The sequence below is a fragment of the Hyperoodon ampullatus genome (assembly GCF_949752795.1).
Source record: "Hyperoodon ampullatus genome assembly, chromosome: 1".
NCBI classification, from domain to species: domain Eukaryota; kingdom Metazoa; phylum Chordata; class Mammalia; order Artiodactyla; family Ziphiidae; genus Hyperoodon; species Hyperoodon ampullatus.
The window spans coordinates 26965791-26979015 of NC_136914.1; the positions used below are offsets into that span (position 1 = coordinate 26965791).

The following is a 13225-nucleotide window of genomic DNA, read 5'->3' on the forward strand; positions in this document are numbered from 1 at the left end:
TATTGTTTAATGGGCAGACCTTCTATTTGGGATGATAAAAAAGTTCTGGATATGGACAGTGATGATACAATATAGTGAATGGGAGAGGAGGTATGTATTTGTTATAGCAACTTAGCCCACCCTGACCAATATAGCTAGTTCTTTATGATTTCTCCAGGAAAACAAACAAAAAACCAACCAAGCATAAATGTCTGAAATAACAAACAGAAAGTAACTTCAGTAAACTGATACATCCATAAAACACATTCAACTTTGGAAATTCAGAAAATATGATAACTCATGTAGAGTCTCAAATTTTCTCTCTGCATTAAGAAGCGTTTGCTAAGAAAAAAGTAAACAAGATCACTGGGTTGGGGATACCTTTTAGTTTGAGCAGTCTTTCAATCTTTCAGCCATCCTTTGCTTCTTTCGGTGCAGCCCTTCATCACCCCTTCGCTGGCTGCCTCCTACCTGGTCCGCCTGCTCCCCTGTCCCCTTCTGCAAGCTCTCCTGCCCAGCACACTGCTTGACTCATATTCCCTTCCAACGTGCTCTGCCTCTGCTCAAAACTTTTCAACTGCTTCCTAATATTTAGGGGTAAATCCTTAATTCCTTAGTTAGACACAATGCTTCCCATCATCAGGTCTCAAACATTTCTTCGTTGCTATCTTACTCCTGCTAAGAGGATAGATCTATTTAGTGTCCAAGGAGAGAAATGACCATTTGCTGTCCAGCTCAGATTCATGTCTTTTAACAACAACACAGGGTATGCTGAAGCTAGAAGGGACCTTGAAGATTAGGTTCAACTCTTCCATTTTATAAATGAGGAACAGAGGCCAGGAAGTCTAAGTGAGTTACATAAAGTCACAAAGGTTGGAGACCTCCAGGGAAGCTCCTGACCACTCCAAATTTGAGTACTTGCTCCTACCTTTAGAAATTCCAAGTCACTCTCTCTTCTGACCCTGGGCACTACTTATACGATGTATGTAAGATTTTTGTCATCGGTATCCCAAGAGGGGGAAAAAAAATCACAACTCATTCATGGTTATTCATTTCACTTTTCTGGGTTTCTGTCCATAGGAAAATGGTGATGTGCTATTTTTTTTTCTTTTTTTGGTAGCACCTGGTATAGTCACTAATTATTTAACAAATGTTACTTGTTACTTAATAAGTGACAAGAGTATCAATTATATTTCTTCATAAAAGAAATAAAATAAAATTTATTCTAAATTTTTCTGTAAATAAGATTTTCATGATTCTATTCTCCTACTAATTAGACCACTGACAAGGTGTGACTAGAAGTTTTACTGTTACCTTATTCATTGTAAATTTTCTGAAACTTTTTTTAAAAGAGATAAACTTATACATACACTCATATATTTCATTTCATTATATTCCATTATTGAGTTTATTCAAAGAACATTAAGTGTTATCAAATACTTAAGCTGAATTAACAGGATCATGACTTTCCATTATTTATTAACTTATAAGAAACTCCTCTCATTTCAGTGAATACTTTAAAGAGCACAATTAAACAATTTAACAACCTTAAAGAAGTATAAGAGTTTTTTACTAATCTACTCACACAGGTTATTCAAAAAAGGATCTTTTGGTCCCCACCATGCTCTGAATCAAATTAACTAGCATAATCACTGTGTAAGAGTACCAAAATGTACACTTTTAGAATCTATGATTTAATTTCTATTTATGAAGCACTCACAACATGGCAGAGACTTGCTACACGTTTTACGTTTCACTTCATTTAATCCTCCCAAGTCAAGAACTAAGTATTATGATTATCTCTTTAAAAAAAATTCAAAAACTGGGGATCAGAGAGGTTAGGCAATTTGCTCGAGGTCATGTAGCCAATATGTGGTAGAACTGGGTTCCGGTATAGGCCTGACTTGGTGTTAATCACGTTGCTGTAAAAACACCTGGATAGCTTTTTGTGCAAGATTTTCAAAACTGACAGGAAGAGAAGGGAAGGGCAATTTTCAAAAGAACTGAGAATGGAAAACTCTTAAGAGTAGAGGTTAAAGTCACTTGGATGGCAGGAGCCAATGCAACTCTTTTCCAAAGATGCCTCTGACAAAACTTTGCAAAAACAGGATCCCATTTGCTCTTGGAAAATTTGTGTCCTCTTAATAGGCACTGGCAATTTTGAAAATTCCTTTCCTGCCTTTTGGAGAGCTGGGTGCACCGAACTCACACATTTCCACACAGCTGGTATCTGATGACCTCACTGTCTCACTGGAATTTCAAAGAACATTAACTTAGTTATTTAAAAACATACTTTCAAGTTTTAAAAACAACATTAGCATTTACTTTGCAACTGTTTTAGAAAAATACCTAGACTTAGAAATGGCCGAATAACTGTTTTCCTAGACAGTTTATTCTATTCGTGGCGTTCTTAACAGCTCCCTCTCCCGCAAACAACCAGACACCGCCAAAACAACATCAATGACTATCCAATGACGCTCCTTCCACAACTAGGACACTGTACTGCGTACCCATTCCGGAAAGGGATAAGGGGCAACAGGGCATCCAGGACAGTGAAAGACCATGGGTACTAGCACATAAGTTTAGTTTTCATTTAGTGAAATTCGCAAATATGCAGTTGCAACCACCATTAGTTGCCTTAGAATATTTTTTTTCCCTACAGGGAAAAAAAAACCCTCCAGATGTACCCCTTCGCTCTAATACGGCTTTCACTTATTTCCAAAGGTAAACATAAGCTGACACATCTTTTAGGAGGTATCCAATAAATTTGCACCAACAAGGGCGCAGTGGAATTCTGTGCTGGGTACCGGAAATAGAACGGAATTAGCAGAGGTGCGGAAGACGCTTCCTAGGGAGGCGGGGACGCAATGGGAACGCGAGCGGGAGCCCTGGAGAACTGCCCTCCGCGGGCGATGGCTCTGGCGGCGCCCGCACTTCTGGTTTGTGCATCAGCCGCCGAGGGTCGCGCTCTTACCTCGCAGCCCGCGAACCAGCCTCTCGGCCCAGGCCACTCGGGGCAGCTGCCCGTCCAGGGGGAGGTGGCGATGGAGCGGGTCCCCGCCGCCGCCGCCGCCGCCGCCGCCGCCGCCGGCCGGGCTGGGGCTCGGCGGGCCCTGGTCCTCTCGCTGGCGCCGCCTCCCGTTCGGAGGGCCCGCGCTGTGGTAGCCCCCCAGCCCCCGGCCCCGGGAGCCCACAGAGCTCACGGCCGAGGAGGCGACCGACCTCCGGCTGCCCGGGCGCCACTCTACGTCCATCTCCACCACCATTCCCCCTTCTTCTCCCTCCACCTCCTCTTCCTCCTCCTCCTCCTCGGCCTCGAAGCCCGGGTTGTCGCGGCTCCACGCCTGCCGCGAGCACGACGAGAGCGGAGGAGATGGGGAGGCCGAGGCTCCGGCCGGGGGGTCCCGCGCGGCCGCCTGCCGGATGCGCTCCATCTCGATCTCCAGGCCCCTCTGCTCGCGGAGGCCGCCCGGGCCGGCGAGGCCGGCGCCCGCGGCCCGCCCGCCCGCCATCAGCCGGCCCGGGCCCGCCGCTCGGGGCGCCGGCGTCCGCTTCGAGTCCCCGGGCTGCTGCGGCTGCACGCGGCTCGAGTTCACCATGGCGGTCACTGGCGCCCGGCGCGCCGTCGCCCCGTGCCGCGCTCGGCGCTGTCCGCCGCAGGAGCCATGTTCCTTTCTTCCCGGGGCCCGCCGCCTCCTGCTCTCCGCCCCCGAGCTCCCCAGAGTCCCGCGTCCCTCGCCCGCCCCCTCGGCCCGCCTCCCCCCGCCTCGCCTCGCCTTGCCTTGCCTCGCCCAGCGGCCGCGGCGCGCTGCAGGGGGAGGCGCGAGGCAGCCGCCCCCGCGGCCGGCGCGCTGGACGAGCGGCGCCTGGGCCCGTGTCCCGAGTGCAGCCGGAGCCCTGGCGCCCCCATTCCGTTCGGGTGGAAGGGCTTCCGGAGCTGGCACTGCCTGCGCCTGCCTGAGAGGGTGCTTGGGGGTCCCTGCTGGCCGCCAGCCACTTCTGCCTCGGTTGACCGCGGTGCAGGGAGAGAGGGAAACCCCTTTATGCGACGGCGTGAACAAGCGAGATCCAGCCCGAGCCGGTCTGCAGCAGGGGCAAAGACCTTTCCTCCGTTTGAAAACTACCAGCAAACTCCTAACAGAGTCCTAGCGCTGACTTCCTTGGCCTTTGGCGCGCACACCCCCCACCCCCAATCCTGTTGCTTTTTGGAGGGTTTCCTGACTCTCTGGTTGGCTCCTCTGTCCACGCGTTGCGGGGACCCCGAGGATTCGGCCGCGGGGCTCTTGGATCGCTGATGCTCCGCAGAGCTCGACCGCCCCCTTCCCACCCCCTCCCCGTCTGTGAGTCCCGGAATCCCGCCTCAGGCTCCAGGTCCAGAGCTTTATTCCCGCTCTCCGGAGCACATCCAGCTGGACGCTCTGCAGTTGTCTCAAACTTAACCTATCCCAAGGGAAGTTTATTATCTTTTCCCTTCTTCCTTTAAGCCTGCTTCACCTCCTGTATCCCCAGTTGAGATCTGAGGCATCCTCACTCCCCAAAGTACACTTCTTCATGATAACCTCATCTGTCTGCTCTGCGCCTCCAACACCTCATTTCCCCCAAATTGTGTTACTTTTGCCCCACAAAGGTCTGTCTGATGAGGACCTCTGTTATTCATCCCTCTTGTCAATGATTTAGTCCAGGGCCCTTACGACTTGTTTTATTCTGCATTGGAACAGTGCATCTGTCAACTCCACCATCATTCTTCACTTCTGGGTACCCGCTGTTTCCAAATTGGGTTCGGAACCAAACCTGCTTATGTCACATTGATGCTTAGACACCCGTGGAGGCTTCTGACAGCTTAAAAGGTAAAATTTAATTTCTGTAGTTTGGCTTGGTAAATTTTCATAATCTGCTCCTATATTTTTTTTTTGCTAGGGCTGTCGTAACAAAGTATCACAGACTGGGTGTCTCAGATGACAGACATTTATTGTCTCACAGTTCTAGAGGCTGGAAGTCTAAGGTCAAGGTGTTGGCAGGGTTGGTTTCTTCTGAGGTCTCCGTCCTTGGCTTGTAGGTGGCCGTCTTCTCCCTGTGTCTTCACATGGTCGTCCCTCTGTATGTGTCTATGCCTCAATTTCCTCTTCGGAGGACACCAGCCAGATTGGATTCGGCCCCACTCTAAGGATCGCATTTTAACTTAATTACCTTTTAAAAGACCCAGTCTCCAAATACAGTCGCATTCTGAGGTACTCAGGTTGGAGGGGTTAGGGTTGGACTTCAACATGTGAATTTCTGAGGGGAACACAATTCAGCCCATTACAGCTCCCGGTCTGCTTTTCCAGCATGGTTTCCCACCTGTGCAGCACCCATTGCCGCTTCCCTGTGCCCTCATAGCATGCTGCTCGTATTTAGGTAATCACGGCCACCTGTCACCTAATCCTGTAGCTTATCTATCCCGGTATCTGTGTCCTTCACTTAACTATGAGCTTCTCAAGGGCAGGGCTGATGCAGTCCATCAAGTCTCCTTCAGAAGACATTTCCTGCACACTGAATTAGGAGCTGGCATGTAGAGCACAGTATGACACAGCCCCTGCCCTCAAGAGGAGACAGACAAATAAACCGGAAATAACTGTCCTGGGTAAGGGCTGTGATGCCTGTCGTCTGAGGAGCCCCTAACAGAGCACTGCCAGATTGCATCTTCAGAGGATTCCCAACAGACACGTGGCCAGAGGAGAGCCAGGCCTGAGAAAAAGGAGCAGAATCTCAGCCAAAGTGTTCGCTGGAGAATAGGTCTGTTTAGTTTTTTTTTTTTTTTTTTTTGCGGTACGCAGGCCTCTCACTGCTGTGGCCTCTCCCGTTGCGGAGCACAGGCTCCGGACGCGCAGGCTCAGCGGCCATGGCTCACGGGCCCAGCCGCTCTGCGGCATGTGGGATCCTCCCGGACCGGGGCACGAACCTGTGTCCCCTGCATCGGCAGGCGGACTGTCAACCACTGCGCCACCAGGGAAGCCCTAATTTAATATTTTTAAAACACAATTCTCAACATCAGTGTGGCACTTGTTAAAAATACACATTCCATTCCACGTCCCCACTCCAACCTTATGGATTCAGAAACTGCAGGATTTCAGGCCTGACGTTTTGAATCTGCTCTGAGGATTCTGGAGCATCCTAAGTTTGCGAAGAACCAGTATGTTACAAATGCATGGGGTTTCATGAAACATTTCCCTCGTATTCCTAGTGCTTCACTGTCACCAGTGGTGCCATCTTCTGCAATCCCAGGCCTAGAAGAGACTTCAGTGGTCTTTGAGTCAGACTAACTCTTTGTCTTGTGCCTACACTGTGCTACTTCTGAACCCCGGTTCAGTTCCTGATCTGCCACTTCCTAGCTCTGTGACCTTGGGCAAGTGGCTTTACGTCGTTGTGCCGGAAAATGGAAATAATAATAGTGTTCACCTCACAGGGTTTTTGTGAAGATTAGGTGAATTAATACATGTAAGGCATGGGGCACACTGCCTGGCACATGGTAAATGTTCAAGTGTTAGCATTATGAGCTCTTATAGCTTACTTAGGATAAGTATTTTCATCTATTATAGTTGCATATTTGGAAGTCTTTGTCCTAACCAGACTATGAGCTTCTTGAAGATGGACACTCCATGACCAAGACAGAGGATTCCATAACAAATATTTATTGAGCACCTAGTAGGAGCCAGGCACAACGCCAGGACAGAGTGCAAGCAATGACACTAGCGAAAAGCCCCGCCATTAAAGAGCTTGCATTCCCCGCGGATTGGTTGGGGAAATGAATGAATCTAGTCAGGTACAGTCATTTTAAGGCACACAGCTAGACCTCTGGCTATGACAGGGGTCCCTAATTCTTCATGTAGAGGTCTTTTTAACTTTTGCATGCCACCACTTCTCCTCCGGGCTCCAAGGGCCCTTGGAATAGCTTATGCCCACTTGAAGCTATTATGGTCCCTGCTCAAAATGCTGTTTTTAGTTTTGTGATATGTGTCTCCCAAGGATATTTTGATTTTTCAGAGTTCAAGGTTTAGAAGACAATAGATTTCTGCTTATTAATTTCTTGTTTGTTCTTCCTGTTTTCTGCTAGCAGGCCTAGAGTCCAGAGATGTAAGGAGGAGACTGAATGGAAAAACAATACTATCAAGGAATAATAAACAAATTAATTCAAGTGCTATCTATGTATTCAGTTCAAATTCTGTGCATTTACTATATATAGTAAATAACATTATTATTTTAGTCAGAATATACAAAACAAAGTACTCTTTGGACACAACCTTCAGGGAGTTATAATCTCAAGGGAGAGATACACACACTGAGTCTAAATAAAAATAGATGGGAGAATATAATTTAGTGTCAAGTCAGTAGTGAAGGTTTTCAGCATGGGAGGGGTTGAGAGGAGAGACTGCCCATGCTCAGGCTGGCGTGGGAAGCGCAGGCAGGCAGGCCAGATCATGGAAGGCCTCAGATGCATCGTTAGGGGTACAGACTTTATTCTGTAATTAATGATAATAACATGCCCCCTTTCTGTAGTGTCAATTATTTAAAACAAAATCTGAAATATTCTTTCTAAGACTATACCCCATCCCTCAAAGAATGCAGATTGATTGAAAATGTGTCCGCACATACATAGTTCAGATTTAGATGTGTGCTTACCTGAAACTCAAATCACAAATCATTGAAAGAAATATGCTTTTTTAAAATGCACAGCAGTATTTGTGTAATATGACTTGGATAGTATTTGATCCACAGCGTCTTTAAATCCTACATTGTAGGAATTTCTCTACTAATTTCAGTCTTAGTCTTCATAAACCCTTCCCCAGCTGTCCAATATATTTCCTGCTCTAATATTTATTCATTCTTTCTGGCTTACCAATACTCTCTTTCCTGCTTTTACCTTGACTTTTTTTGCCCCTTCAGAGCTCCTAGCTTTTGCTCAAGCAGGCCCTGAGGTTGTAAATTTCTCTCCCTTCCCACAGAATTCCTTCCTTTAGTACCCATCATAAAACTCTATTTCTCATAAGAAGTTATCCCTTATTAAATAAGTGAGATACACAAACATATTTTTCTTCATCTGCTTGCTACATCCTATTGCCATATTACAAATTTCAGTAATCTATAGGGCCTGAAATACTGTGTGGGATAGATAATATAGCTTGGATACTATTTGGTTTTGTTTCATCTGTGTGGTTGATTCTTCTGGGGACACACTTATAAAACCTCACCTATTAGTGTTAGTGCCACTGAGGACATTCAGAGAAGTCATTTAAAAGGAAACTTTAAAAACAGTCTAGCCTAATTTAATGCTTAGCATTCTCTACACCTCTGACTTCTGTACTATTAGAATTGCCTGTTTGTTTCCTGTTTTGCTTTTATTTTCCAGTTTGAACTGATGAAGCAGACGCAAGCTCAAGTACCCATTGGTCCCACAGATTCCACCTTCAAAAGGAAATCCAAAAGGAGCCTCTGGTATGTGTGGTGTTGCTTAGCAACCCACCCAAACAAACATGTTTCTCTCTCAATTTTTTTCTCAGCCCTTATTTATTCAAGAACATTGTAAAATAAGTTTTTAATCACTTGACATCTGAAATCAGAAGAAAATTTGGTGTTTGGGGCTTTATAAGAACTGCCAACCATGCTAAAATGTTTACTTTATTTCTCACTTTACTGCTCTAATAATGCAAGGCTGGGATTTGTGGTATTCTTCTAAATGTCTGGAGTTTGGTTTGGGTATATCCCTGCCTCTGCAGGGGTAACCTTGGAGCCATCGTTGGTTGGCACTGTGATTTTTGATGATCTAATCTCTCTCAGTTTTCTTCTCTGAATAATATGGTTAAATACCAACCTTACAAATTCCTGCAGAATTTTCGTTGAAGACATAATGAGGGAATATTAATAAATTCATCAAACACATATAGACTATCCACTAGACGCCAGGTACCATGTGGAATTCTGGCAAAGATAAGACATGACTCCTACCTTCAAGGGGATCAAGTCTTATATGTCAACAATGCCACTTACACTGGAAATTAATATAATATTGTAAATTAACAATACCTCAGTAAAAAACAAAAACAAAAAAGGGTGCCTGGAAACATTTTTACATCACTCCCAAGCTCTCTTCTACATTGAAAAGACTTATGAATCTTGCTAGACTCAGGCCTCATTTCCTTTTGGAAACTTCCTTAGCCACAAACCTGGCCCCCCTGCTTGAATTTTTTTTTCTTTTTTTTAAACTTTTTATTTTATATTGGAGTATAGTTGATTAACACTGTTGTGTTAGTTTCAGGTAGACAGCAAAGTGATTCAGTTATACATATACATGTATCTACTCTTTTTCAAATTCCTTTCCCATTTAGGTTGTTACATAATATTGAGCAGAGTTCCCTGTGCCATACAATAGGTCTTTGTTGGTTATCCATTTTAAATATCTCCCTGCTTGAATTTACTTACCCTCTACCTTGCAAACCTTTATCACAACATTTACCACCTTATATTGAAAATGTCTGTTAACATAGTCTTCCTGAGTAGGACTGTAAACTCCTGGAGAGTGGAGACCCTTCCTCATTTAGTTTGTAGTTTAGCAGCCCAGCAGCCATTTCCCTTTCTTATTATAACGGTAATCAAATTTTCTCGGGAAACAACCCTTTCCGTTCTGAGTCCCTGAGTGCCTCAGATGTGGCTGACACCACTGCTAAGCTCCCAAGTGGTGGGTGTGGATCTCAGGCTTGGCCAACCAGAGTATCATGTCCCCTTGACACCTGTAAATGGTATTTAAGAACAGGCATGGGAGCTGGTTCTATCCAATGGAAATCAGAACAGAATTTTTTTTTTTTGAATTCTTGGAAAAGAAAAGCTTTTCTTCCCACCAGATTTGGAGTTGTAAGGATGTAAGTCTAGACAAGTTGGCAGCCAAAATGTTTATGCTAGAGGACTAATGGAAGCCAACAATATATATACATGAAAATATGTATAATGTGAAGACTGGAAGAATACCAAAATGGAATTATTGATAATGTTTGGGTGACCATGCTATTCAAGAACATTGTAAAATACATTTTTATAATTTGCCATATTCTAGTTTTGTCAGATGCAGATATATGTCTTTATCCACATTCAAAAGAATTTTGAATAATATAGGGCCAAGAATAGAGCTCTTTGGGCTATTGTGTGAGGCTTTTCTCTTTACCAACTCAAACTTATTCATTATTACCATTTGGGTGTAGTTATTCAGACATTTTGAATACAACTCTACTTTCACTAGCCCAGATTTCCAAAAGGATGTCAGAATTTTTTCCAAAGCCTTTTGATGCCAACATGGATGATGCTTACAGCTTTCCCAGATCTACCAGACTTTACAGAATGTCTCCTTTATAACCATCTAGCATAATCTTAGATATGATTAGGGTGCAAAAGAAGTTGTCTTTGCCTTCAAGGCCCTTATAACTAGCTTGCAAATACAAGCTATACACAGATAAAGCAATTATCCAGTGAGTGCTGTATGACACTCATCTGGGAAGGTTTTTATTGTTGTTGTTTTTGTTGTTACTGTTTTGGAGCCTAGCTCCTAGGTGAGTCCTAGGAGATGGAGAATATGACCAGGTTCTGATGACATCATTTGAGCCCCTGAAACCAGCACTAATTGAAGTTAGATCTAACCCTGGACTTCGATAGCCAAGAATTTCTTTTCTGATTAATTTATTTTAAGTTTGGGTTTCTGTCTCTTGCAACTGGAATAGTACTAACTAATAGATTTGCATAGAAGTGGATCATACAGACTGGTAAGAGTTGTGTCAATGATATGCTATAAGTATAAGATGCTATATGAGCACACAATTGGGCCCTCTCGTCTGAGCTAAGTGGGCTAAATAGGGCATATAGGGTAGCTAGTAGGCTAACCCACTCTGCAAGTGTTAGGAGATTAGAGATTTAGGGGGATGCCGAACCATACTTTTCTTTCTTAGTGTCTTTGACATCTTTACTCTAAATACTATTCCAAAGGACCTTTTAAAGATGTCTTTTCATTCTTATAGTATTTTTAATAGCATAAGTTCATAATTTTGATAATGTCCAATTTGTGAATTTTTGTCTATAGATTGTCCATTTGGTATCATATTTAAGAAATCTTTGCTTCACTTAAGGCCATGAACATTTTCTGCCATATTTTCTTCTAGAAGTTTTATAATTTCAGGTTTTACATTTCAGCACATAATCCATTTAAAGATAACTTTTGTTTATGGTGTGAGGTATGAATAGAGGGTTGTTGTTTGTTTGTTTTTTTGCATATGGATATCCAACTGTTGCAGCACTATTAGTTGAAAAGACTATCCTTTCTCTACCGAATCACCTTTGCACCATTATTGAGAATCAGTTGACCGTATATGAGTGTTTATTTCTAGATGATCTGTTCTGTTCCTTTGATTTATGTGCTTAACCTTTTAGTAATACCTTCCTGCTTTGGTTACAGTAGCTTCCCTCACTCTTCCTCACAGGCTATATAAGAGCTTTTAAATTTGTAAATTTTAATGGTTTAATTGTATTGAATGACTCTTTCTGGTTCCAGTCCCTACTTTGGTGTGACCCATAAAGGGCTGTTGCTCATCAGTTGATCATAGAGCATTAGTGAGCTATGTTGGGTTTCTGTCTGAATGACATTTTGAAATTACTTACAAATGTAAATTTTAATGTCAATCATCAATTCTTTAAATGAATCAAACAATTATTTTATTAATTCATCAGTTTTTTTTTCAGTAGCCTTTGACTCTTCTTCTGAAAGATAAGGACATTAGCAAATGTATCTCTCCACCGACAAACACTTTTAAAAATTAACAATAACTTTTATGTAGCCAAAGTCTATAAACTTTCATTTTTTCCCTAAAATAATAAAGATAATATTTATTTTATACATTTAAGTGTATTCAGTACTCATTACCAGTACTTCTTAAATATGAGTTCCCTTTCCTTGAGTTCCTTCTCTCGATTTAGTTTTTTGGGATAGATTTTTTATCAAGCAGTTCTTTTTTTGTTGTTTTTTTAAGGTGGACGCATTAAAGCCTCATTGTTTCCAGAATATGTACAAAATTGAGAATGCCTTTCTGTTGCCATAAACATAAAACAAATGGGCTGGGCACAATATTTTTGGCTCAATCTTTTTTTTCTTGTTTTCAGGATTCTGGAAACATTTCTCCACCTTCCTCTGTCATTAAATGTTGCTATGGAGAAGTAGGAGGTCTGATTAAACCCACATTTTTTTTTCCCTCAGCCTTAGCAGGTGACTTGATTTTTCTGTCCAAAAGTTACCTGTTTAGTGAGTTTTTTAAAGAGTACACATTTGGGTCGATCATTCTGCATAATTGTTTTTCTGGGAAATACTGTACAGGTTTAATCAGTAAATTAAAATTTTCATTTATTTTAGAAAAGCTTTCTACTTTTATAATTTGGAAACATTCTGTTTCATTTGTTTTGTTCCTTTAATCCAAGGATACCAATAATGCATATGTTGGAGCTACTGTTTAATTTCTGTATTATCCTCTTTCTAATGTTTTCTGTCATTTTCTGGTTTTGTTTTTAATAGGATTTTTACAAATCATGTCCCCCATGTTACTGTACTTTTCATATTTTTGTAGTTTTAAAAGTGGCTTTCATTTCCCTAATTATTTATTTTAAATCCTTAATTCCTTTCATGAATTATGCCAGCTCACTTTTCATTTCCGCATGGTCATATATTTTATTTGATCTTTTTCATTCTTTTTTTTCAAAGTTAAAATTATTTTTAAAGGATTTCTGTTCCTGGCCCTGATGGAGCAACAGAAACATATTTACCCACTTACCTTAAATAAATAAGAAACTAGTCAAAATTTATGATGAATGGTTTCAAACATTGGACAACGGGCAGTGATGAATAGTAATCCTTGAAAGAAGATAAACAAACAACGTGTGTCCTATGGGCTGCTGTGCAGTCTCCCTTAGTTGAGAAAACAGTAAGTTGAGAATTTGGGGAAGCCAAGGTGGATGGAATTCACAGAGTACCAGAGAGGAGAGAGCCACACAGAGAAAGAGCTCCAGAGATCTCCAGGGTGTTGCCCTTGAGTCTTCAAAGCACTTGAAGAATCTGCCTGAGGCAAGAGGAAGAATTACCAGAAAGGAGCAGGTGGAAAAATTCTTGATGCTCTCATAGAGGGGGAATTTTTTAAATTCTTCAAACATCCAAAGCAGAGAAACCTTGCAATACATGGGGTGTTGAGTA

General features: G+C 42.7%; 1 protein-coding gene across 1 annotated transcript in view; it reads right to left on the reverse strand.

The window, feature by feature from the left end:
- Window positions 1-3578, reverse strand: part of PKD2 (polycystin 2, transient receptor potential cation channel) — a gene marked incomplete at its 5' end in the record, with an annotated part of 51525 nt that extends 47947 nt beyond the window's left edge. The window contains one exon of the mRNA XM_079722139.1: window positions 2954-3578. Coding sequence (XP_079578265.1) covers window positions 2954-3578 — 625 coding nt within the window. The remainder of the gene's footprint in view (window positions 1-2953) is intronic.
- Between the last annotated feature and the right edge of the window lie 9647 nt (window positions 3579-13225).